At 40.2% G+C, this 25137-nt stretch overlaps 1 protein-coding gene across 5 annotated transcripts in view; it reads right to left on the reverse strand.

Moving 5' to 3' along the window:
* The window catches only part of tex10 (testis expressed 10), a 159509-nt gene extending 135981 nt beyond the window's left edge, over nt 1-23528 (reverse strand). Inside the window, exons 1-6 of one of the 5 annotated variants that reach the window (XM_041184793.1) lie at nt 22987-23249; nt 22180-22644; nt 18772-18962; nt 7530-8245; nt 1667-1901; nt 353-465 (exon numbers count right to left, since the gene is read on the reverse strand). In XM_041184793.1, the coding sequence (XP_041040727.1) occupies nt 353-465; nt 1667-1901; nt 7530-8245; nt 18772-18951 (1244 nt within the window). In that variant the 5' untranslated portion in view covers nt 18952-18962; nt 22180-22644; nt 22987-23249. Of the gene's footprint in view, nt 1-352; nt 466-1666; nt 1902-7529; nt 8246-18771; nt 18963-22179; nt 22645-22986; nt 23250-23344 lie in introns of those variants that run through there. The other 4 variants (XM_041184795.1, XM_041184794.1, XM_041184791.1 and 1 more) reach the window with 4 other exon arrangements.
* Between the last annotated feature and the right edge of the window lie 1609 nt (nt 23529-25137).

A 25137-nucleotide genomic window follows, 5' to 3' on the forward strand; every position in this document is an offset into this window, starting at 1 on the left:
GTAAGGGACTAATTAGATAGCTCTAGCAAGGAGCCAACAGAGAAATACAGGGGCAAATGGCCCCCTTCTCTGCTGTATCATTCTACAATTTATAGCTCCTCTAGCAGTGAGGATATCAACCTATTGTCAAGTTTGTGAGTGGATTCACACACTGCAAGAACTGAGCTGTGCTGTGACCACCAGATTCCTTAGGAACCTTAGATGTAACAAAGTTTTACTCATTAGCTCAAATTTAAATTCCATAAATGAAAAAGGAATCTTAAAACTGCATTATACTAGTTCCTCAACTTTTAAGCTACTCACGGCTTCAATGCAAAAACAAATGTTCTAGTGATATTTATCATTTACTTACTTTTTAGCCCCATCTTTCTTTTTATGTCTGGCTGTCTCTAACACAGAATAAGGAAAATGTTTTAAGAACTGATCTTTAAAATCACAGAGATAGTGATTCCTCAGCCAGGATTCCTGAAAAAAATGGAAAGAATATGCACATATTTAACTATAACAGGGCAAAGTAAAATATTAGAACAGGTACATCTATATATATATATATATATATATATATATATATATAATTTCAATCAACTTTTCAACAATTTATATATTTCTCAATTTCTTGATATTAAAAATCCTGGTATTGTGATTTTATTTACCAACCAATGACACAACATGAAAATCAATCTTTACAAAACCTCTAGGCCTATTAAATTCAAAGGCCAAACGAGCGAATGAGAAACAGAAGCATAAGGAGGGCTGGACTGCGTCAGGCTGCGGGAGGTCTTGCCCAAATTCAGAACTGCAACTTAAAATGGCCTGATCCAGGCACACTTAGTTGTTTGACTAAGGGACTCAATTCTTGAGGCAGATCAAACTAAAATTTATTACATAATAAAAGGGAAGATTGCAATATTTCATTTCCAAATGCACCAAAAAATCTTATATCAAGTCATGGAATTTTTCCAATATACTTAACAATTTTAACATAGAAAAAAGTTCAAAAGTGCTTCACATAGGCTTAAAGAAAAAAAAGGATGACAAAACCAAAAAAGGAGATATTAGGAAGAGTGACTAAAAATCTTGGTCAGCTGGTTGGTTTTAAAGCAGGGTCTTAAATGAAAAGAGGAAGGTAGAACAGGAGGGGAGTTTGGGGAGGAAATTCCAGAGTTTGGGGCCTTAATAGGTCCATCTAGTTTTCATAGCTCTGACACCACAACAACGAGTGCAGCTGCTTCATTTCTACCAATGTTTCATCCATCTGGTAGTCATGCATGAGCTATTGCAAATGTGCAATTTTCCCTCCCCCTGCAAGGAGATATCAGAACTTCTGTTCAGATCAGGAACTGAGCAGGTTATAGATAGTACCATAAAATTAAATAGGTTCAAAGTATTCATACTTTTACGAAACCCATGCACCACCCCAAAATCAGTTCAATTTTAATGCCCTTTCTTCCACAATAGAAGATATTGACAGAATCTGACACTTTCTAACAATTCTCTTTCATACATGATGTTTACATGCTTCCTGTTTACTTGTGTAAATGCCAACTTTAAAAATGTTTCTTCAGTTTAAAAAGCAAAAGGTTATTTCAATATCCCTGCCCCCACCCACAAAGAAATCACTACAATAACCCCATCTCATTTCAAAATTAATGACTATTTTCCTTACCAGTTTCTGAGTCTCATCCTGGTGTTGCATTAGTTTCCACAACAATTGGATGATGCCGAGAACCTGCAATTTAAGCATCATGGCTTCTGGTTCAAGTAGATTACTTGGTGTAGGGCTAGTAAGCTGAGCAGGAGAGGTTTCCACCCAACACTCCAATAGAAGGGGCACTAGTATCTGAATGAAGCCTTTCAGATTCTCCAAGGAGGACAAAGTTTCTTCGGCATTAAGTGAAGGTCTGGAATATATTAAATAGAATTAATAGAAAAATAAATGCACAATGAGCGGTAGAGATACTGATCCACAAAATATTATTTTCCAAACATATATCATTTAAGTCTTATTATTGACAGTTACAGATCCATCCTTCTTTAAAAGCTTAAAAATATTCTTAAATACCTAGGCGATAGAAAGGGAAAAGAAAAAGGCTGCTAAGAAAATTTTAAGAATTCTAAGTGATGAAGAAAAAAACACTAGGACAGAATGAATAATTAGAGAATGACAAAGAAGGACAATCAAACCAAGAAAGAGAGGGAAGTATTGTTACAAATATAGCTTCCTGTTATGAAAAAGGACCATCAACAGATATCCTACGCTTATGAGAAATATCACTATTCACAACTCCCTCGGCTGAAAAGGTACTGCAATATTATTAAACTTTGGTACTCAAAGAAATATATGCCCTTTGCTCTTAAATTGTAATTCCTAATTGATAACTCCAGGAAGCTGAGGTATCGAGGCGAAATCACATTTCACTATCCAGCCTCAGAAACAGCACAAAGATAACAGCTCCAGAGTAAAATCAATCAAGATCAATTTATTCCTCCTCAAAATGTCAAGGGTACAAAAGGGGTTTGATTTTTAACCAATAAATTGAGAAGAGATTGAAATGCTTTGATCATCTGTTGCAGAGAGAGAGGCAGGAAATGTGATGAGACAAGCGAGAGATGGGACTGCCAGGAGGAATGAGAAGAGGAGTAAGACCTCAGACCAGATGGAAAGATGTGGCAACAAGGGACTTAAATGCAGCAGGACTGGAAGAGGAATGGGCGACTTGCAGGATACGGGGAAGGTGATAAATGAGCATCATGGTGATCACAAGTCAAAATAGCAGGAGCTGAAAAAAGAAGACAACGACTCAAAAATAAGACAATCACATTTGGAACTAGTCTATTCCCATTCCCTGTATTATTTATAACAAAATTTTGAATACAATAGCCAAATAAACAACTCTGCCAAATCATATCTTTACTTATTAATTACCTAAAAAGTTGATTATAAATGTGATCACTAAATAATATTTCATAGGGTTTAATATAGAAATCTATTTGAGTAGGTATGGTGACATTACGTGCTCAAGTGAAGACTGCAATTCTAGTTACAATGCAGCATGTTTTGGCATCACAGAAAATGATAAGTAATGAAAATGAGGCAAATCAGGTGGAGTGATTGTACACATTCTTCGAATTATTTTAGTATGGTGTTAGTTTATTATTAAATATGGTGTTGCTAGATCAGTTGGATCCTAGCCCCAAATATCAGAAAGAACCAAAATAACTCCTAGAAAAATAATCCATAATCTTTCACAATAAAAAGAGGTACACCAAGTGATCCCATTCTGTGCAAATTACTGAACAATTGCTTCACTCCTCTGTTAGCCAAAGTTGCTAACTTTATTTTTCGAAATGAAGCTCCCATTGAATTTGATTTTCATTGCGAATTTGCTGGATTTACAATGCGCATGAACTTCCGTGGAATGGCAAAGCCGGTTGCCACTCCGCTCTTACTTTCTTACTTCAGCGATTGGACAACAATTGCTAAATAATCCTCAGCGTGTTCAGAATTACGCTGACAACCAATTTAAGATTGTCAGTCGAGTTCGCAGTGTGGTGTATTTACATGTACTGGAAGCTACATATATTAATACACAGAGCCCTGTTCTTTGCAGACAGAAAGAATATGTACACATATTGCACCTGTTTCAGCTAAACAAAATAAGTGAAAGCCATTCACTGGTTCATTCCACAGGGCAATGACTTGACCAGAATCAAGCTGTCTGGTTTAAGTTTCAAACAATGCTTGGCAGTTAACTGTTAGTCACCATCAACTGGTGCATTCTCCATGGCACCACCTCTACCAGAGACCACTTGCCAACCAATCAGCACTCTCTTCTCCTACAGTCTCAAAATGTTGTTTCCCCCGACATTGGTACGTTCTTGCAAAGTGTCCTGATGAATGCAAGACGAAAAGCTTTTACAGAAAATGCCTCTTTTATCAGCAATACAAATTAAATCAATTTATATTGGATAAACAATAATTATGAGTAATTTCAGGCATGAAGTGTACTAAGCATAGTCTGCTTGGGAGAAAAAGGTTAACTTTGGACTTAAGTTCCCACAACTCTACACCGCTGGAATTTTTCCCTGCAATTTCTGCGTCTAACCGGTAACGAGTGATTGATATGATTAACTACTAACTCAATTATCGTTGTATAATTACCAAAATAGTAGAAAGCAAACTAAATGGTCATTGGCCTTTATCTGGTCTTTGTTGTCTATTAATTTATACCTTATGAAAGCAGTACAACAGTAAAGCCATTGGGTCTCCACTACTCATGATCATGGACGGGCTGCTGGTTCTATACTGCATGGGTCAAGAATGTCTGAATATGTTGCACAACTAGCCTACCAAATACTTTTTTTAATTCATTCATGGGATATGGGCTTCGCTGGTTGGGCCGGCATTTATTTCCCATTCCTAATTGCCCTTGAGAAGGTGGTGGTGAGCTGCCTTCTTGAACTGCTGCAGTCCATGTGGTGCAGGTACACCCACAGTGCTGTTAGGAAGGGAATTCCAAGACTTTGCCCCAGCAACAATTAAAGAATGGTGATGTATGAAAGGTGATGTATTTCCAAGTCAGGATGGTGAATCACTTGGAGGGGAACTTCTAGGTGGCTGTGTTCCCAACTATCTGCTGCCCTAGTTCTTCTAGATGGTAGTGGTCAGGGGTTTGGAAGGTGCTGTCGAAGGAGCCGTGGTGAATTCCTGCAGTGCATCTTGTAGATGACACACACTGCTGCTACTGTGCATCGGTGGTGAATGTTTGTGGATGTGGTGCCTATCAAGCTGGCTGCTTTGTCCTGGACAGTGTCAAGCTTCTTGAGTGTTCTGGGAGCTACACTCATCCAGTCAAGTGGGGAGTATTCCGTTACACTCCTGACTTGTGCCTTGTAGATAGTGGACAGGCTTTGGGGGGTCAGGAGGTGGGTTACTCGTTGCACAATTCCTAGTCTCTGACCTGCTCTTGTAGCCACAGTATTTATATGGCTAGTCCAGTTCAGTTTCTGGTCAATGGTAACCCCCAGGATGTTGACAGTGGAGGGGTTCAGTGATGGTTATGCCATTGAACTTCATGGGTGATAGTTAGATTCTCTCTTATTGAAGATGATCATTGCCTGACACTTGTATGGCGTGAATGTTACTTGCCACATGTCAGCCTAAGGCTGGATATTGTCCAGGTCTTGCTGCATTTGGGCATGGACTGCTTCAGTATATGGGGAGTCGCGAATGGTGAACATCGTGCAATCAGCGAACATCCCCACTTCTGACCTCATAATGGAAGGAAGGTCATTAATGAAGCAGCTGAAGATGGTTGGCCTGAAGACACTACCTTGAGGAACTCCTGCTGTGATGCCCTGGAGCTGAGATGACTGACCCCAAATAACCACAACCATCATCCTTTGTGCTAGGTATGACTCCAACCAGTGGAGTTTCCCCCCCTTGATTCCCACTGACTCCAGTTTTGCTAGCGCTCCTTGATGCCACATTTGGTCAAATGTCCTGCTTATTCTTAGCTGTTCTCTTACTTTTTCTTTCTGTCCTTATTTTCCTTATCAATTCACTGGATCGCGGCACCAGCAATATGATGTAAATGTAATTAATGTCAATCGTGAGCTTAGTCCAATTAAGACTACACCACAAAACTATCATTGCAACAATTTATGGTCCATAAGTGTCACAAATTTGCATCACTGTTGCCAATTTGAAGCTTTTGGTAAACAACAAACTCAAGAGTCTTGAAATAATTAAGTGTTCAGCTTAATGCTTTTGGTATAAGAAACTTAACAGTATAGGAAGACACTCAAGATCCATTAAAGCTAAAGAAAATAAACTAATATGGGTTTATGAAAAGGACATGTTTGAACTAAACTCATTAGGTCTTTGCAATCTATATTAAAATCTTAATAAATTAACTATCAACTAAAGTATAGGGAATAATACTAAGTATTCCAGCTAAGAATTAAAAAACAGAACTTTCAGAGTTTTACCTTTCAGTTATTCTGGATTTTGCCTTCTTTGCTGACCTTCCATTTCAGATAATCCTGACACACATGACTTCCTCACCACCCTCAATACCAAGAAGAACCCTTCTTCTAATTATTGTTTGGAGGGTGGTGGGGAAGTCACGTGTGTCAGGATTATCTGAAATGGAAGATCAGCCAAGAAGGCAAAATCCAGAATACACATGAAATTCCTCAGACTTGTTAAATCACCTACGAATAGCTAAACTAGCAAAATTCAATAGAGCCCTTCCAAAGGGTCAATGGGTAAACGAACCTCACCAAAGCTAAGCACGCACCCAGGCAAGATAGCAAATCTCAAAATGAGCAGTAGTGAAAGCCCTGCACAGCAAGCCTCAGCAGAAGGTTGGACAAGGGAAAAATAGAACACCAAGAGATTTTATTCCCGATTTTTATGCTGGGAAAAAACAGCTTATTTGTAGATGGATTTGCTGTGAGGGTCCAGGTATAGTTACCGATTATTCACTATCCAAGCTCACAAACAGGACAGCCCATTTGGCACAACACTAAAATGCAGCTGGTGCCGAAGGAACCACACCTTAATAAAAGCCACAAAGGTCAGGAGAAAATCGGAAGCAGTAAAAATAGCAAAAAAGCACGAGTGTGATTGGAGGACAGTAACGTAATTTTACAGATTAATTGATTACCATTAAACCACAACAAAACTGTAACTACACAAAAACATGCAATATATCCAAAATAAAAATAGACCAGCTGTGAGTGGGAATCATTCACATAGGGATGAATTAGACTACCTAGGGCAGGGGCAGTGGCAGAGTCAAGAAAGGTGTCAATTAGCAAAAGGATGGGGGACATGAGAAACAAAGGCTTCCTTGTGGAAGCATTGCTGCAATAAGTTCTATGAACAGAACTTAGCTTCCAGAGCCTACAGCCCCTGTTGTTTCACTGCTGGATTCCCCAAGCCCTGGGAAACATGATTGAAATTTAATTGCTGCCTATCAGGCTCCCAACTGCACTGTGGGAGGCCGATTTAAATGTATTATTGCATGTCCCCCCTCCCCTTCCTCTCCAGGATAAGGAGCTCATTCATTCACCCTGTTACTCAACACTGTAAGGATTACAATGGGTATGCACTTGGGTTGAGATGAGTTACCCATTTTTAGAGTTTTAACCACCCCCACCCCCTTCACACCCATCCCAGGATGAGTGTGGAGTTTAATAGAAGCCATATGTTCTGTACATCACAATCTTTACCAAGTACCTTACGATACAGATAAGCAGATTTAAGTTTATTGATGAGGCAGAATTAATTTGCATGAAGGCAAGCCATGCAGAACAGATTTATGGAGTCAGCACATAAACAGGTTAAATGGCTAATTGTGTTCCTTACTCAATAAATGCGCTTTAGCGCACATAGAACGAACATGCATAGCAAGCTCAACTAAAAGACAATGGGTAATTAAAACAGTCTTCTTTCTACTCGGTTAAGATGGAGTCATTTAACATTTCTTAGTGGAGAGTCAGATCTTCCCAAAGTTTCTCACCTTAGTTTGAATGGAATCACGGTACTGGGTTGGGATCCAGAGTGCTCATACAACTGTATGTGCTGCTGTCCAGTTACATAATTCTCCCAGTTGACCTGCAACGTGGTCACATGTTCAGACCTGATCCTGTCGTCACTCTCAAAAATAGCTTCATTCTCCACAGACTGGCTTGAACCCTCAACAATTGCCTGCAGGAATTTTCTTAACCTACTCAGTACATTAAGTCGCCATTGCTGAGAAGTAATCCGGCGGTTTGGGTTGACGGAAAGCATCCAGGAAGACATCTTTCCTCCTGTTTTCAAGTCCTTTGACAATCTCTGATGTGAAATGAGCTCCAGAAAATTCTTCAGTAGGATGCTGCTATGGTCTGTAAGAAGTTCAGGATAATGCTCCAACAAAATATCTAAGATCTTCAAGGCATCCTCTTGTATCCCTTCCACTATGTGAGTCATTGCACTGGAAAGGTGTGCACAAACCAAAGGATAAAAAGGAGCCATTTGATCACCAGAAATTCTAGGAGCAAGAAAGTTCAAAAGTTGAACAGCTGCTGATCTGACTGTAGGGTCTTTGTCTGTGAACACAGCTGCTACATCACTGAGAATACTGGAAAGATGAGATGCAATTACTGATGGATGTTGGGATACAAGATCTTTAAGGCCAATTAGAGCACTCTGTTTGATGCCTGAACTATAATGGTGCAACTGTGTCAGCAGATCCTATTGAGAGAAAAAGGAAAAACTAAATTATAAACTGTACACTTCAATGGCAGTGTAAACAAAAAATTCACACAATGTTTCTTAATCCCTCAGAAAGTGAAAGAGTTAAAATCTGGATGTTCAAGAGGCCAGAATTAGAGGAGCGCATATCTCAGAGCGTTCTCAGGCTGGAGATTGCAGAGATGGGAAGATGCAAGGCCATGGAAGGATTTGAAGACAAGGATGATGAGCTTAAAATCAAGCCATTACTTAACTGGGAACCAGTACAAGTCAACAAGCACAGGGGTAATAGGGGAAAGGGATGTGGTGCAAGTCAAAGACACCAGCAACAGAGTTTTAGACTGCCTCAAGTTTACAAAGGGAAGAATGTGGGAGGCCAGCCAGGAGCGCATTAGAGAAGTCAAGTCGAGAGGTAACAAAGGCATAGATAAGTGTTTCAGCAGCAGATGAGCTAAGGTCGGTGTGAAGTCAGGTGCTATTATGAAGGTGGCTTGACAGGGTAGACACAGAGGACATTTCCCATCATAGGAGAATCTAGAACTAGAGGCATAGTATAAAAAATATGTGGTCTCCCACTTAAGAAAGAGATGAGGAGGAATTTCTTCTTTAGAGAGTTATTAGTCTTTGGAATTCTTTACCCCAGAGAGCAGTGGAGGATAGATTATTGAATATATTCAAGGCTGCAATAGACATATTTTTGATCTACAAGGAGTCAAGGGTAATGGCGGTCAGGCAGGAAAATGAAGTACAGACCACAATCAGATCAGCAATGATTTTATTGAATGGCAGAGCAGGTTAGAGGGGCCGAACAGCCTGCACTTACTCCTATTTCTTATGATCTTATGGAAGTAGGAGGTCTTAGTGATGGCACAGTTATGTGGTTGGTGGCTCAGCTTGGGGGGGAAAAACGCACACCACCAAGGTTGAGAACATTCTGGTTCAGCCTCACACAGCTGTCAGGAGAGAGATGGAGTCTGTGGCAAAGGAGCAAAGTTTGTTGCGGACAACAAAAACAATAGCTTCAATCCTCCTAATATTTAATTGGAGGATATTTCTTCTCATCCAGTACTGGATGTCAGATACGCAGTCTGACAACTGAGACAGCAGGGGCATCAAGAAAGGTACTGTTGAGGTAGAATTGAGTGTTGTCAGCAAACGTGCAGAAACTGGAATTTTGTTCTCAAGTGATAGATGATATTCCAAGGGGCAGCATGTACATGAGAAATTGGAGAGAGCTAAGGATAGATCACTGCAGGGGGGGTGGGGGTGTGGAGATGGGACACCAGAGACAACAGAGCAGGAGGAGAAGCCATTGCAGGCGGTTTGATGGTCATGATTAGATAGTTAAAAATGGAACGAAAGAAGTGCAATCCCACCTAGCTGCACAACAGTGGAGTGGTGTTGGAGGGCATTGTAATCAATATTGTCAAAGGCTGAGGACAAAACAAAAAGAACGAAGAGAAATAGTTTATTTCTGTTACTCACATAGGATGTCATTTGTGACTTTGATCATAGCTGTTTCATTACTGTGGCAGGGGAAGGAAACTTGATTGGATGAATTCAAACAGTTATGGGAAGGATGGGCACAGATTTGAGAAAGAACACATTCAAAGGCTTGAGGAAAGGAAGGTTGAAGAAGGGGCAGTAGTTTGGCAGGACAGGCAAAGATTGTTTTTTTTTTAAGGAGGGGTCAGTACCTGACGAGAGAGTAATGTTAACCATGTCAACTACCATGAAAGCCAGGAATGAAAGTTAGGTGGTCAGTCTAACAAAAATAGGGTTAATAGAGCAGGAGGTAGATCATATGGACAAGATGAGGTTGGGAAATACATATGGAGAGATAATAAAGAAAGTAGAGAAAGATACAGGTGCAGGGCTGGGCAAAAGGGGAGATTTAGAGGATTTTAGCTCGGTAGGCTTGGGTAAAGGAAGAAGTTGGCAGAGGCAGTTGATTGGATGAACTCAATCTCAGCAACAAAGAAATCTGTGAGCTCTTTACAGATTGCTGGAGGTGAAGTTGAAGGAGACAGAAGAGGATTTTAAGAAGATGGTTTACAGACAAAAAAAGTTGGGGGTGGGTGGGCGGTGTTATCTTTGCATTCCGGAATGATCCTGGAATAGTGAGCAATTTTTGCAGGACCCAATGATGCTTTGTGTGGTCCAGTCAGAATTGGAGATAAATGACTAACCCAGTAGTTCATCATATCCATTTTAGACTACACCCATTGGGCCTAAGGGAGCAAAGATCAGATACTTGGAGGAATATCCAAGATGAAAGAGAATAATGGTTTTAATGGGGATGAGCGCAATGGTAGAGGTGAGGATTTGGATGTGCAGATAAGTAGTAAATTAAGTTAAATAACTTGCTCAAATATTCAATATCTGTTAACATTTCAAAGACTTAGATCACAACAGTGACCACACTTCAAAAAGTACTTCACTGGTTGCAAAGCGCTTTGAGCCAATTTGAGGTCAGGAAGGGCCGAATATAAATGCTATTATGTTTTCTTTCTTTCAATCACACTTCCCTTTGAATGCCTTTCCTACAAAATTTTTGAAATTATCTATTAGCTATTTATACACATTTGTGTGCATTTCCAATAAAAATTAGGTCTACATATGTAATGGCAACTGTTTATTTAACTTGTGCTGTAATCACACTAACCCACAAGTGCTGGCACTGAAGTACCTCAGCTTTGCATTTCCCAGTCTGTACTGCAGAGAAATTTCAAAGGAACAGAGGAGCAGGAGTAGGTCATTCAGCTACTCTAGCTTGTTTCACCTGTACCTCAATTCCATTTCTGAACCTTCGATACATCTCCCTTGATATTATTACCTAATAAAAATCTATTTTTACCTAATAAAAAAGTCTATTTTGAAATTTTCAATTGACTGAGCATCCACTACCTTTTGGGCACAGATTTCCAAATTCCCACTGTCTCATGTGGAAAGAGTGCTTCCACATTTCAATCCTAAAATTAAGATTATGCCCCCATTTGCTCTGGATTCTCTCAGAGGAAATGGTTTCTCTATACAGAGAATGTCAAATCCTTTTGTCACTTTAAAAGGACAAAGGCAGCACAATGCAAGTTCCCCTCCAAGCCACACACCATCCCAACTTGGAACTACGTTATGATTCCTTGACTGACACTGGGTCAATAACCTAAAACTTCTTTCCTAATAAGACTGTGGTGCACCCACACCACATGGATAACAGCAGTTCAAGAAAGTGGCTCAACACCACCTTCGCAAAGGAAATTAGGGATGAGCAACAAATGCTGGCCTTGCCAGTGACACACATCCCATGAATGAATCATTTTTTTAAAATCCCAATTCATTTACCAAACAACCTCCAAAACTCATATATAAACATATGAAATAGGAGTAGGCCATTCAGCCCTTGAGCCTGCTCCGCCATTCAATAAGATTACGAAATATCTGATTGTAACTTCAACTCCACATTCTACCTACTCCCAATAACCTTTCACCGCCTTGCTTACCAAGAATCTATCTACATCTGCCTTAAAAATATTCAAAGGCTCTGATTCCATTGCCTTTTGAGGAAGAGTGTTCCAAAAACTCTCAACCCTCAGAAAAAAATTCTGATCTGTCTTAAATGAGCAACTGCTTATTTTTAAATAGTGACCCCCTAGTTCTAGATTCTCCCACAAGAGGAAACATCCTCTCCACATCCACCCTGTGAAGACCCCTCAGGATATTAAAGGTCTCAATCAAGTAGCCTCTTGCTCTTCTAACCTTCAGTGGATTCAAACCTAACCAGTCCAACCTTTCCACACAAGATAGCCCGCCCATTCCAGGTATTAGTCTAGCAAACCTTCTTTGAACAGTTTCTAAAGCATTTACATCTTTCCTTACAAGTCAATTTTATACAATATGTCCCCATAATTTAACCCTTTGAGTTCTGATATCATTCTAGTAAATCTGAGTTGTACCCCCAAGACTTCTGAGGTTCAGTTCCCAAAATTCTAGATGGGGTCTCTTCACATGTCTATACGCCTTCATAACTTACTGCTCCCCTTCATACATCTTTCTGTGCCTCCTAGCAGTGTTATTTTACAAAGAGATAAGGAAGTTTGCAAAGTCATTTACCATATATGGTGAAAAGCTGAGGACCAAGTACAGATCCTGGAGAAATACCAACTGTCATATCCCACTACAGAACGTTCCATTTATTCCTACTTCGTCTACCACCTCTCAACCAATTACCGATCCATGCCACAAGGCTACCTGCAATTATGATGCAGCTAACTCTCCTTCACTGCTCTACAAACTGTCCTAAATTTTGCTGCTTGATTACAAATAGCAAATCAGTGTATTATACAAATATAAGCACAGAATATTTGATATTAAGTACATCTGTATGTCCTGATCCAATTCCTCTTCCCTCTAGCCTTACTTTTCCTGAAGATTATACTTGGTCTTCACTCTTCCATGTACAATTCAAGGAGGCATAACTACTGTTTGTGTACATATTATGTATATCCATAATGTTCATGAGCACTTTAATTTAAAAAGCACCTTATGTCAGCTCAGCAGATTAGTTTACATAGCTATCTTTGCTGGCTAGAGAGAAAACCATCTCTTACTTTTTGATTCAATAACAACTTTTATTTATGAAGTGCCTTTTGGCATCACTCAACACCCAAGTCACTTCACAGGATCATTAAATAACAAAATATGACACCAAACCATGTGAGAAATTAGGTCAGATGACGAAAAGCTTTATCAAAGAGATAGGTGTCTTGTAGGAGGAAAACAGAGAGGAGGAGGCATTTTTTTTCTTTATTCTTTCACAGGATGTGGGCATTGTTGCCCATCCCGAATTGCCCTTGAACTGAGTGGCTTGCAAGGCCATTTCAGAGAGCAGTTAAGATTCAACCACATTGTTGTAAGTCTGCAGTCACAGGTAGGCCAGATCAGCGAAAAACGGCAGATTTCCTTCCCTAAAAAGGACATTAGTGAAACAGATGGGTTGTTATGACAATCGATGATACTGTAAAGAAGAAAGCATTTATTTCCTAATATTACTGTGAGATACTTTACAGCAGGCTTGTGGGGGACTGTGGGGTGGTGTGTGTGTGTGTGTGTGTCTAATTTAATTAAACTAAAGACGGTCAGACTGCAAGATTTGAATCATCAAACAGGATAAGTGTAAAACAGGCATTTTGAAATGGAGATAAGGTCTCAGCAGGTACAGTGTGTATTGAATTTGCAGCTGTAGATAAATTGAGAGGCTGTTTGATTTTCAAAGGGACATAAGATGTTTTACCACTGGCAAGATAAATAAGGCAAAAAGTTTATTTTGCCCGAAAGTGCTGGCCATAGTGACAACATGAAAGATTTTTATATTCTGAGAAAAGTAACTGCCAAAGAAAGGGTGAAACAATGGGATTTACAGATCAAAAGGGGGAAAATATATTGAAAAGAAAGACAGAAAGCTGTATGGGGAGTAGCCCTGGAAGATCTCGAGAAGTGGACTGTGTAAAATAGGCCTGTGCAAAAGCAGCCTCTAGCCACCCCAGAGAAGTGTTTGCTTGTTCCAGAGAGCAAGGTTTTGTAAAAAGCTTTGGAATTCCATTGTCGAGTGAGAAGGAGAGAGAAGCTGTGAAATACCTCCCTTATAGCAACAATGGGTGCTTGTAGTATTATTGCTGGATGTTTTATAGATTAATAAATCTATTTGGGCTGTTGCCTTAAAGGGGTGTGTAATTGAGAGTCTAGTTAAGTAAAAATCCTTTGGGAAATGTTGTAAGACTAAGTTTAACTGTATAAAAGTGTAATCTTGTGCTTTTAACTTACTTTCTTTTGTTAATAAATGTTCTCATTTAATCTTTAAAATCTCCAAGGATGGTAGTGGACTCTTTACTTCTAACTTCAGTATACATTCTCGTTTACCTTCTCGTAATAAATACAATTTGCAAAATTGTTGTGATAGCTTGACCAAGTTTCCTTCTGGGATTTGGTCAGTCTGGCAATTACCATCTGCCATATCATAACAATAGTTTCATAGTCACCATTACTGAGATCAGCTTCAAACTTCCAGATTTAACTAAATTCAAATTCCACCAACTGCCTTGGTGGGATTTGAACCCATGTCCCCAGAGCATTAAGATAAAAGCAAAATACTGTGGATGCTGGAAATCTAGAACAAAAACAAAAATACCTGGAAAAACTCAGCATCTGCGGAGAGGGATACAGTTGACGTTTCGAGTCCGTATGACCCTTCATCAGAACTAAGACATATAGAAATGAGATGAAATATATGCTGGTAGAAGGGGGTGAGACAGGAGAGTTCGATAGAGGGCCAGAGATAGGTGGAGGCCAAGAAGAGACTGCCAATGATGTCATAGACAAAAGGACAAAGGGATGTTGATGGTGGTGATATTATCTAAAAGATGTGCTAATGGGGACATTAAGGGAAGCAAGTTAGTGGCAGATGGCCCTAGTGCAGGTAGGGTGGGTGGGGGGAGAAGGGATCTAAATGGGCTAAAAGGTGGAGCAAACAATAGATCGAAATAAATTTAAAAATAGGAGGGAAAAGAAAAAATATAGTGTTTAAAAAAATATTATAAATTATTGGAAAAAGGATCGGAAAGGGGATGGGGATGGAGGAGAGAGTTCATGATCTGAAATTGTTGAACTCAATATTAAGTCCGGAAGGCAGCAAAGTGTCTACTGCATTCACTGCTTCCAATGCGATCTCCTCTACATTGGATAGGACCAAACGTAAGCATGACCCAGACCTCCCTGTTGCTTGCCATTTCAACACACCACTTTGCTCTCATGCCCACATGTCTGCCCTTAGCCCACTGCAATGTTTCAGTGAAGCTCAACGCAAACTAGAGGAACAGCACCTCATCTTCCAACTAGGCACTTTGCAGCCTTCCAGACTTAATATTGAGTTCAACAATTTCAGATCATGAACTCTCTCCTCCATCCCCATCCCGATACACCTTTTTCCAATAATTTATATATTTTTTTAAAACACTATTTTTTCTTTTCCCTCCTATTTTTAAATTTATTTTGATCTATTGTTTCATCTCCAGCTTTTAACCCATTTAGATCCCTTCCCACCCCACCTCCCCCACCCCCCCCTCCCCTACCCACACTAGGGCCATCTGCCACTAACTTGCTTCCCTTAATATCCCCATTAGCACATCTTTTAGATAATATCACCACCATCAACATCCCTATGTCCTTTTGTCTATGACATCGTTGGCAGTCTCTTCTTGGCCTCCACCTATCACTGATCACTGGCCCCCTATCAAGCTCTCCTGTCCCACCCCCTTCTACCAGCATATATTTCATCTCATTTCTATATGTCTTAGTTCTGATGAAGGGTCACACGGACTCGAAATGTCAACTGTATCCCTCTCCGCAGATGCTGTCAGACCTGCTGAGTTTTTCCAGATATTTTTGTTTTTGTTCCCCAGAGCATTAGCCTGGGTCTCTGGATTACTAGTCCAGTAATATTATCACTACACCATATCTCCCCTTTTGTAGGAGAAAATTCCAGAGCTTATGACGTAGGCAATTGATGGCATGGCCACCAATGGTGGAGCAATTAAAATATAGGGTGCTCAAGAGGCCAGAATTAGATGAGCATAGCTTTCTCGGGAGGTTGTGGGTATGGAGAAGGTTACAGGAGACAGGGAGGGACATGGTCATGGAGAGATTTGAAAACAAGCATGAGAATTTTAAAATCAAGACATTGCTTGACCAAGGGACAACGTAGGTCAATGAGCACAGGGGAATAGGTGAATGGGCACTAGCAGCCCACTGGATGACCTCAAGTTTATGGTGGGTGGGATGTGGGAGGTTAGCTGGGAGTGCATTGGAATAGTCACGTTTAGAGGTAACAGGGAGTGCACTGGAATAGTCACGTTTAGAGGTAACAAAGGCAACAAGAGGTAACAAATGGACAAGGGTTTCAGCAGCAGATGGACTGAGGTTGGATTTTGGGGGGGGGGGGGGGAGAGAGGCGGTGGTTGCAGGGAGGGAGGGAAGTTACAGAGATCTTAGCAATGGCACGCATATGTGAGCACAAGCTCAGCTTTGGGTCAAATATGACAGCAAGGTTGCAACTGTCCGTTTAATCACAGATTTTTGCAATGGAGAGCTCTGGAATCATTAGCTAGGGAGCAGACTTCAGAACAGGGACTGAAAAAAATGGCTTCTATCCTTCCAGTGGAGAAAATTTCTGTTCAGTCAGTACTGATATCAAAAAGCAGTAAAGCTATGGAGACCAATAGTTTTAATGAGACTACCAGGCCACCAGTGTCTACCTTATCTAATAGATGGCAAAATTTCATGTCACACTCTTGCCAATGTTAACTATAGGGGAATGGGCAAGATATAGCTGAACAGATATTCCTCTGCAATATTGTGACTTGAGCAGCACTGCAAGCTATTGGCTCTTAAGCTAGATTTTCTTTTTAAAAGTTTGGTAGTAAGTTACATGAAAGTACATAGCTTTTAGCAGCTCCAACAGTTCTGGAATATCAGCCTAGATTATGCGCTCAAGTTTTTGGGGTAGGACTTTCTGAGACAAGAGTGCCACCCACAGAGTCACATAAGGATAAGCACAGCTTGGACATAGTCAACGAGGAGTCTACCACAAGCAAAACAGCTAACAAGTTTGATGTAGTAACATTTGCCATGATTGTTGAAAGTGCAGAAGACTTTGACAAACAGTACTTAGTTGGTGAGGCTGTCCATGCCACAAAAACTTAGTCAATGTTTTTCTTACTTAACCTTTTGAGAGTCGTGCAAATTAAACTTAGAAGAATCATTCCATGCAAGACAATCCTGCCCAGTGTGGGTTCAAACGCAAGTAATGAGTTCAGGAAATCTCATGTTCTCTTTTTTTTCACGAGCACAAGCATTTAAAAAAAAATAGTAAGCCTGAAAGTTAGCTACAAATTTTGAAATACTATTTTATGCAATCCCCTTTTTTGATCATTCATACTTAGGTACTCCACTAATGCCTGTCAAACCCACGTGGTCTCCATTCTTTCTAGGCCTGTTTTTAGGTAATTGCTGCAAACAGTAAAGCTTTAGCAAGTGACAAGAATGAACACTTGATTTAGAGGATAATGATGGCAAATAAGATACTGAGACATAGACCAGGCAATTAACACATGCTCTGTGCCAATTTAACCATTGTCAGCCAAGAGAATGTTTGGGGCGGGCCAAGTGACCTGCCACTCATAGGCAAGAGGCAAGAAGGATATCAGTCAGGGTTTCTAGTTTTATTCACTGACTCCTTCTGGAAGTGCTGTCACACAAATATAAGTTGAAAACAGGATCTGTATGTCCAACGCACTCGCTTATGGATGCCTTAGCATCCATAACAAATTGGCACTTGAGGATCAGCAAATAAGGATTTACCTTATGATCTTGAACCAAACCCCCAAATTTTTTGTACAACCCAGTCAGGGCCAAATAACTTTTTGGTTAAAGTAGACAAAGTGAATAAAACCACAAGATTCCATGGCTTTTGAATGAAAAAATAAACTTTACTATACAAAGTCAGGAAAGTAAAACAATTTACAATATCTATCTTATACTCTAACATTCAGAATCAAGCCGAGGCACATGTGAATTAACAGGCAAACTGTGGTCGAACACACCACACTGCACAATCAATGGCGGATGTGACCAAGACAGATCCCACAGATTTCTCAGCAAACAACCCGGAGTCAGTATCCACTGAGATTTAGACAATCTTGTTGAAACTTTGTCTCCCTTACGAGGGATTCCAAACTTTCCACTTTCGAAGATCAGGTCTCTGAATTCTCTCAAAACCACTCTGACTTGGACTGCCTCAACAATGTTCATTTCCCAGGATTTCAATTTCATCTCCCAAAACTATGTCCCCCTGGATTCCCAAGACTACATTCTAGCACCAACTCACAGGCACAACTTCAGCTCTACAAGCATGACAAGCAGAACACCACTGCTCCAAAGGATTACCTTTGTCCCCACTGCCCACAGCACAGAATCACCAATCCTTCTCTGCCTTTTGGCTCACCGGAGCTTCTCCCAAGCCCTCGCTACTTGAAGCCTGCCAACCCAGCTCCTCAGAGCTAACAGAGCACTTTAGCTGCATGGAGTTTCTTCTCCTGCTCCTGACTCTCTCTTTGACTAAAACTGACTGACCCTGAACTGCTCTTCAATAACAAGTGAACTTCTGGGTAGCCTATCAAAACATTCTAAGAGGGTCTTCTCCCCCCCCATCCTCTTATTACTAGGCAGGATTAAATGTAACAAGCAAAACATCCTGCAAACAGCAAACAACCCAGAGTCATGATCCACTGAGATTTAGATAAACTTCATTGGAACATCCTGTGCCCTAAAAGCACAGGTGCTAACTTATAAAGTACATAGGGACAAAAATAATTGGATTTCATGACAACCTTCAAGGAGAGAGAAAATTAAAAGAGAAAATTGCATTGTACTTAACTTCACCATCAAATATCACAGACTGAGGATAGCACATGTACCTTTATGTTAAGTTTGCGGTGATTTGTTGGCAGTGATGCATCACACTTCAGTTGTTCTGGAACATAGATGGCACGAGTTTTGAAGCTGGTGTTGGTTGCATTGTCTGCTTTAGGTTTCCTTTTGCCAACTTTTAGCTTCACTTTTTGAAAGTCATCTTGACGCTTTCTCTTCTTAGTCATCTTGGTTTACCCTGTAGCAAAGAACACAAATTCTTAACTTCTCACAAGAAATGGTGAGCCTCAGATATGGAAAATGCCTCAGATTTTCTCCTAGGTTTACTCAGCAAGAGTCACCTTGGAACACTTGCACATCTCCGAGTGGCCGGCTTTAAGAGGCTGGACCAGAACTGATTGATCTATATGATTTCAAGTAGACGACATTGAGAGAATTCAGTACAGAAATGCAAAAAGCTAAAAAAAAAATCAAATTGGCACTAATCAGATGGAGGGTTAAACCAAAAGGACCACTGCTGAACCGGATTACCACCATCCTGAATCACAGTCAGGGACCAATGACAGAATTTATATTCGAGATAGGATTCTTTTCAGACAAATTATAACATGCTCTTGGCTACTTGAACTCCCTCCCTCACCATTCACAAAATGCTTTAGGTCTTGACCATAATTTCTTGTGGTTGTGTATATACCTACATGGCAGGGAACAGAGTGCTGATTGTAGTTTGATGTTCCATTTGCGTTAGATTGATGTTGTTTACAACATGACTGATTGGCACTGGAATATTTTAATTGATTCGGTCAATCTATACTTGTTCTGTTGCCACAAATAAAATGTCCTGGTGGAGGTTTCCCCATCATATTCAACAAACAAGTATTAGATTTTTTTTAAAATCTTACTTTATCCATTCTTATCTCAAGGTTAACTTTTAGGTTGCAGACACAAATGCATGAACATTTAAAATTAGTTATGGCTTCAGATTCTTGATCTTTCATTACTGATTTGTCATGTATATATTGCTGCTTCCTCGGTGAGACAATTCTTCAGGGAGCACAAATGGGAGATGTGACTATCATAGCTTCATCCACACAATAAAATTGGACTATTTCCCATATTAATAGATTAATTCAGAATGAAAGAAGGGCATTCATAGATCTGAGAATTGGTGAAAACGGGAGAGGAGTATTCAGAAACACAGGAGAAATTAGGCTTGAGTAGACATAGGAGATTAGAGTAGGGGGTGGGGCTGGTGGAGGTGAAGACAAAAACAAAAAGAATAAAGCTAAAAAGGAAGTGACATATGGAGATCAAATTTCCACCAGGATTCTCTCAATCACCTGAATAATTTTAGAGAGATTGGAAGAAACCCCAAAGAAGCAGCACAAAGTAAATTTAAGTTTCTCCCTGGAAAATATACTTGCTAGCCTAGAGTTGCAAGAGTCGAGGCTAGGTCTTAGCTGGGATGAGTTAGCCAGGGTGACAGTCATTTGGAATGGTTATCGGAAGGCAGATGGTACCAAGAAACTGTGCCTCAGTGAGAAATAAACACCTTGATAAGAGGGTGACAGAAAAAGGAGGGAAATCCTTGTTTCATCCTGTCAGCTCTTTTCTGCACAAAGAGCTTATAAATAAAGGTCAGTTTGTATAATTGGTGTGAAATAAACTACAATGCAAAGCTTTAATGGTGTGAAAGCAAATGGTCTGTATGCTTAAAACTGAAATTCGATAATCATTTATTTGGGCAAATACAGAAGGCAATTTGCACACAGAAAAATCCTCAAATAAGGAATGAGATGGAGGGAATGAAATGAATGAGTTAACCTATATTGTATGGCATGCTCTACCTAGTAGCACAAAGTCCTTTGTGTACACCAACATAGGCAAATGAGCCCTTGATTTCTTCTGAAAGACAGCATCTACAATAATGTCAAGCTGACACTTCAGTGCACTATCACCTTAGGTCTGTCCTCATCTGAGAATAAAGCAAAAACCTACAATCCTGACTCTCATTTTCCAATTGTGTTATAAATTATTTTATCCAAGTTCGATGAGAACTACAAGATCAATTTCTGTAAATCTGATCACTGTACTTTTGCCCAGATCACACATTCATTGTTTCCCCAGAGTAAAGCCAATTGCTCATGCTCTTCACACTCTCTACAAATGAGTTAACAGATTTCAAGGATTTGGGGTGTTTATTCCTTGAATGATATTGTGCCCGTCAAATGCAAACCTGCCTTTAAGTCAGGAGAAAACAGTTCCCAATTAGACTGCCATTTTCCATGACTATAATTGAAAATTACTGGACCAAACTCTTGACAAAACTGTATTTATATTTCTGGGTGTTTTGACACATTTTCATGCTTTATGCAGCTTTTTCCAGAATGAGAAGTTTTGATTATGTTCAAGTCTTTGGTGAAAGAATAACTAGAAATAACGTATTTAAAGAAACACTGTTGCAATGAAGATACTAATTTTAACGCAAATGTTTTGCAGGACTCTGCTAGTTAACTACAAAAGTAGTGAAAGTACACAGACAATATCTATCTCTAAAAATAGAGGCCAGCACTGTACAACAAGCTCAAAATTGCAACTACGTGAATCTGAGGAAACTAACCAGAGAATAACAAGATGCAACAAAATTAATCATGTTTGCTGTGCTTTCCCCACCTTCTCTCTGTTCTATACATGTGCCTGCCACAAACCCACATTCCATGAATACAAATTGTACATCAAACCAATTCAAAGAATCATAACTATGGTATTAGTTATTTAATTTTACTTTGAGCTACCAAACGTAACAAAATTTGTCAAAAAGAGGAACAAACTAGAAAGCAAAGATGAAATAATTTTGACAAGGAGCATTTAGTTTCCAGTAAAAATTTAAGAGATATAAAAAATGAATTTGTGGAGATCATGGAAAAAATCCCCAATGTCTCAGCAATGCAAATGTGTGACTGGACAGACTTGGTATAAGAATATGGGCACAAATCAAACTTAATTGAGGAACCAAATATATAATTAGTTTGCACTACCATACAGTGAGTGCCACACCATGAGGGGAGGGTCAAACTTTGCAATGATGCTTCTTCCTCCATAGGCAAACTACCTTCCAAAGCTCACTAGTTGGGCTCACATGAAGAATGCGCTGTACCCCAGTAAGAGTTGCAGTCTTACAAGAAGAAAAATGTAGTGAAAACTCAAAAACATATAATTATAGAAGAGAAAAATGCAACTTAAATCTTATCAAGGACATGAACAAACTGTATCCTATCAAATGTGTCATACTAAGAATAATCAGGCATGAATCCCTTAAAAAATACTTAAAGCAGTCATCTCATAAACCTGGCATCTCTTCATGCAATCACAGGAAATACACCTTTATCAACACCATAGTCCAGGGCCCCAAACACTCCTGAGACACACAACAATTTATATGTACTTCCTCCTACCTATTGCAATATATTCAGTTCTGAAGAAAAGTCACACAGGCTCCAAACGTTAACTCGGTTTCTCTCTCCACAGACGCTGCCAGACCTGCTGACTTTTTCCAGCATTTTCTGTTTTTATTTCAGGTTTCCAGCATCTGCAGTGTTTTTTTTCAGTACACTGTATTAGCTGTTCATAATGTGAGTTCCCCTACATTGGGGAAACAACACTGTGTGCTTCCTACGTCTCTTGCTAACACCACTTCGGCTACTTAACCATCTCCTGGTTCTCCGTCCAAGCACTTCACAATTTTTTACATGTGCATTTTTTTCCCTACTTGCTGCTCGGTTCATCTTTAATACCTTTCGGTCCTGAGAAACAGTCGTGCACCTGAAATCTCGACTAACTTTTGTTTCTTCAAATTCTGCCTGGTATGAATGTCTCCAGATTTTGTTTTCAGCTGTCCAGTACGTGCAGTATTTTAATTTCTGAAAAAATAACTTTTTAGCTCAGCAATGCCACAGTTAGCAACTGTATGGTACTGCACCCATTTATGAAGTTCCCATTAACACAGGAAAAATTTATGCAGTCACGTGCTTATCTACATTGTCTATCTTAAGGATTTCAGTGTCAGCGTGGCGCATTGAAATAAAATTATACATGCATTGGAGGTTAGCATCAGTTTCAGTAAACCCTTTAGAAATCCCAATGTTTACTTTCTGCCCCAGACAAAAAAAACACAATTTTACTGATCTGGAATCCGCAACTTTTATGCGAGTGGAGTATCCATAACAAAAGAAAATGTACAATATTTTTAAAGTATCTCTTACTCTCAAAAATATGCCTGCGTGTATTGAACCGGATTCGCTCCGGTCTCAACTGATGAAAAGATCACTGATCTGAAACGTGAACTCATATTTCTCGCTGCACGGACCTGTTGGATAATTCCAGCGCTTTCTGCTATGATTTCAGCACCAACAGGCCATTCATAGACAGGGAAACAACAATCCCCAAAATCAACAAGGGCCCAAACAGGCCGCGCAACCCAGCACACAAAACCTGACCGGCTCAGCGGCAGCAGAGCGGGCCAAGTGGGAGAGCCCTAGATTCCGGCCCCTGCTTTCCCCCTATCGCCCCCTCCCCCTCCCCCTCCCCTTCCCCTTCCCCTTCCCCTGGCCGCCCTTTTACCCGCTCCGCCGCCTTCTCGAGGCTTCCTTCAACTGCCAGAAACACGCGGGGCCTTCCCGGGCTTCTCCTCTTCCCAACGCGCACTATAGCTGGCCGATTCGCTCCTGTCACTAACGGTGACGCCGTTTTATTTGGTTATAATTAATCTCATTGCCCCGTTTCCGGTCCACAGGCCGTTTACGATTTCAATAACTATGTCTTCAGAAAGCAGTGCTGAGGACAGCCCAGGGTCCTTCCACTGGGGTTTCCGGGAAATGTAGTTCTTGATCACGTCGGGGGCAAAAACAAAAGGCTGGGAATGTTCATCAGGGTGGGCATTATTCATGGAGAGACAGAATTAAACTGTTCAGGTTGATGACCCTTCATCAGAACTAGGAAAAGTTCAAAATGTAATAAAAATACCAAGTGCTGGGACAATGCAGCCAATCTGGTGCATCTGTGCATTCCAGTTCAGAAGAAGTCATATTGGACTTGAAACATTAACTCTGTTTTTCTCTCCACAAATACTGCCAGACCTGCTGTGATTTTCCAGCACTTGGAGGAGGGATAGGCCACTTGGAGGAGGAATAGGCCACTTGGCCCCTCAAGCCTGCTCTGCCATTCAGTAAGATCATGGCTGATCTGATTGTAACCTCTACTCCACATACCTGCCTACCTCCAATAATCTTTCACCCCCTTATCAAGAACCTATCTAGTTCTGCCTTAAATATTCAAATACTCTACTTCCACTGCCTTTTGAGGAAGAGAGTTCCAAAGACTCTCAACTCTCAGAGAAAATAATTCTCCTCATCTCTGTCTTAAATGAGCAACCACTTATTTTTAAATCGTGACCTCGAGTTCCAGATTCTCCCACAAGAGGAAACATTCTGTCCAGCCCCCTCAGGATCATCCAACCTTTCCTCATAAGACAACCCACCCATTCCTGGTATTAGTCTTGTAAACCATCTTCCTTAAATAAGGAAAGCAATACTGTACACAGTACTCTGGATGTGGTCTCACCAGTGCCCTGTATAACTGAAGCATAATCTCCCTACTTTTGCAATCAATTCCCCTTACAATAAATGATAACATTCTATTAGCTTTCCTAATTACATGCTGTAGCTGCATCTTAGCCTTTTGTGATTCATGCACTTGGATACCAGATCCTTCTGAATCTGAGTTCTGCAACCTCTCACAGTTAGATAATATACCCATTTTTTTATTCTTCCTTCCAAAATGAACAATTTCACATTTGCCAACATTATACTCCATTTGTCGGATTTTTGCCTTCTCGCTTAATCTATGTCACTTTGTCCTTATGTCCTATTCACAACTTACTTTTCTACCTATCTTTGTGTCATCAGCAAATTTAGCAACCATTCCTTTACTGCCTTCATCCAATTCACTTACATAAATTGTAAAAAGTTGAGGTCCCAGCACTGATCCTGTGGCACACCACTCATTACATCCCGCCAACCAGCAAAAGGCCCAGTTATGGCTACCTTCTGTTCCCTGTTAGCTAGCCAATCTTCTCTTCGTACCAATATGTTACCCCCTACAGCACAAGCTTTTATTTTCCATGATAACCTTTGATGTGGTATCTTATCGAATGCCTTCTGGGAATCTAAGTACAGTTCCCCTTTATCTACACTACATGTGACTCCTTCAAAGAACTCCAGTAAATTGGTTAAACATGGTTTCCCTTTCATAAAACCATGTTTGTCTGGTTACCCTGAATTTTTCTAAGTGCCCTGTTATAACATCCTTAATAATAGCTTTGAACATTTTCCCTATGACAGGTGTTAAGCTAATTG

Source organism: Carcharodon carcharias, chromosome 3 (assembly GCF_017639515.1).
Source record: "Carcharodon carcharias isolate sCarCar2 chromosome 3, sCarCar2.pri, whole genome shotgun sequence".
NCBI classification, from domain to species: domain Eukaryota; kingdom Metazoa; phylum Chordata; class Chondrichthyes; order Lamniformes; family Lamnidae; genus Carcharodon; species Carcharodon carcharias.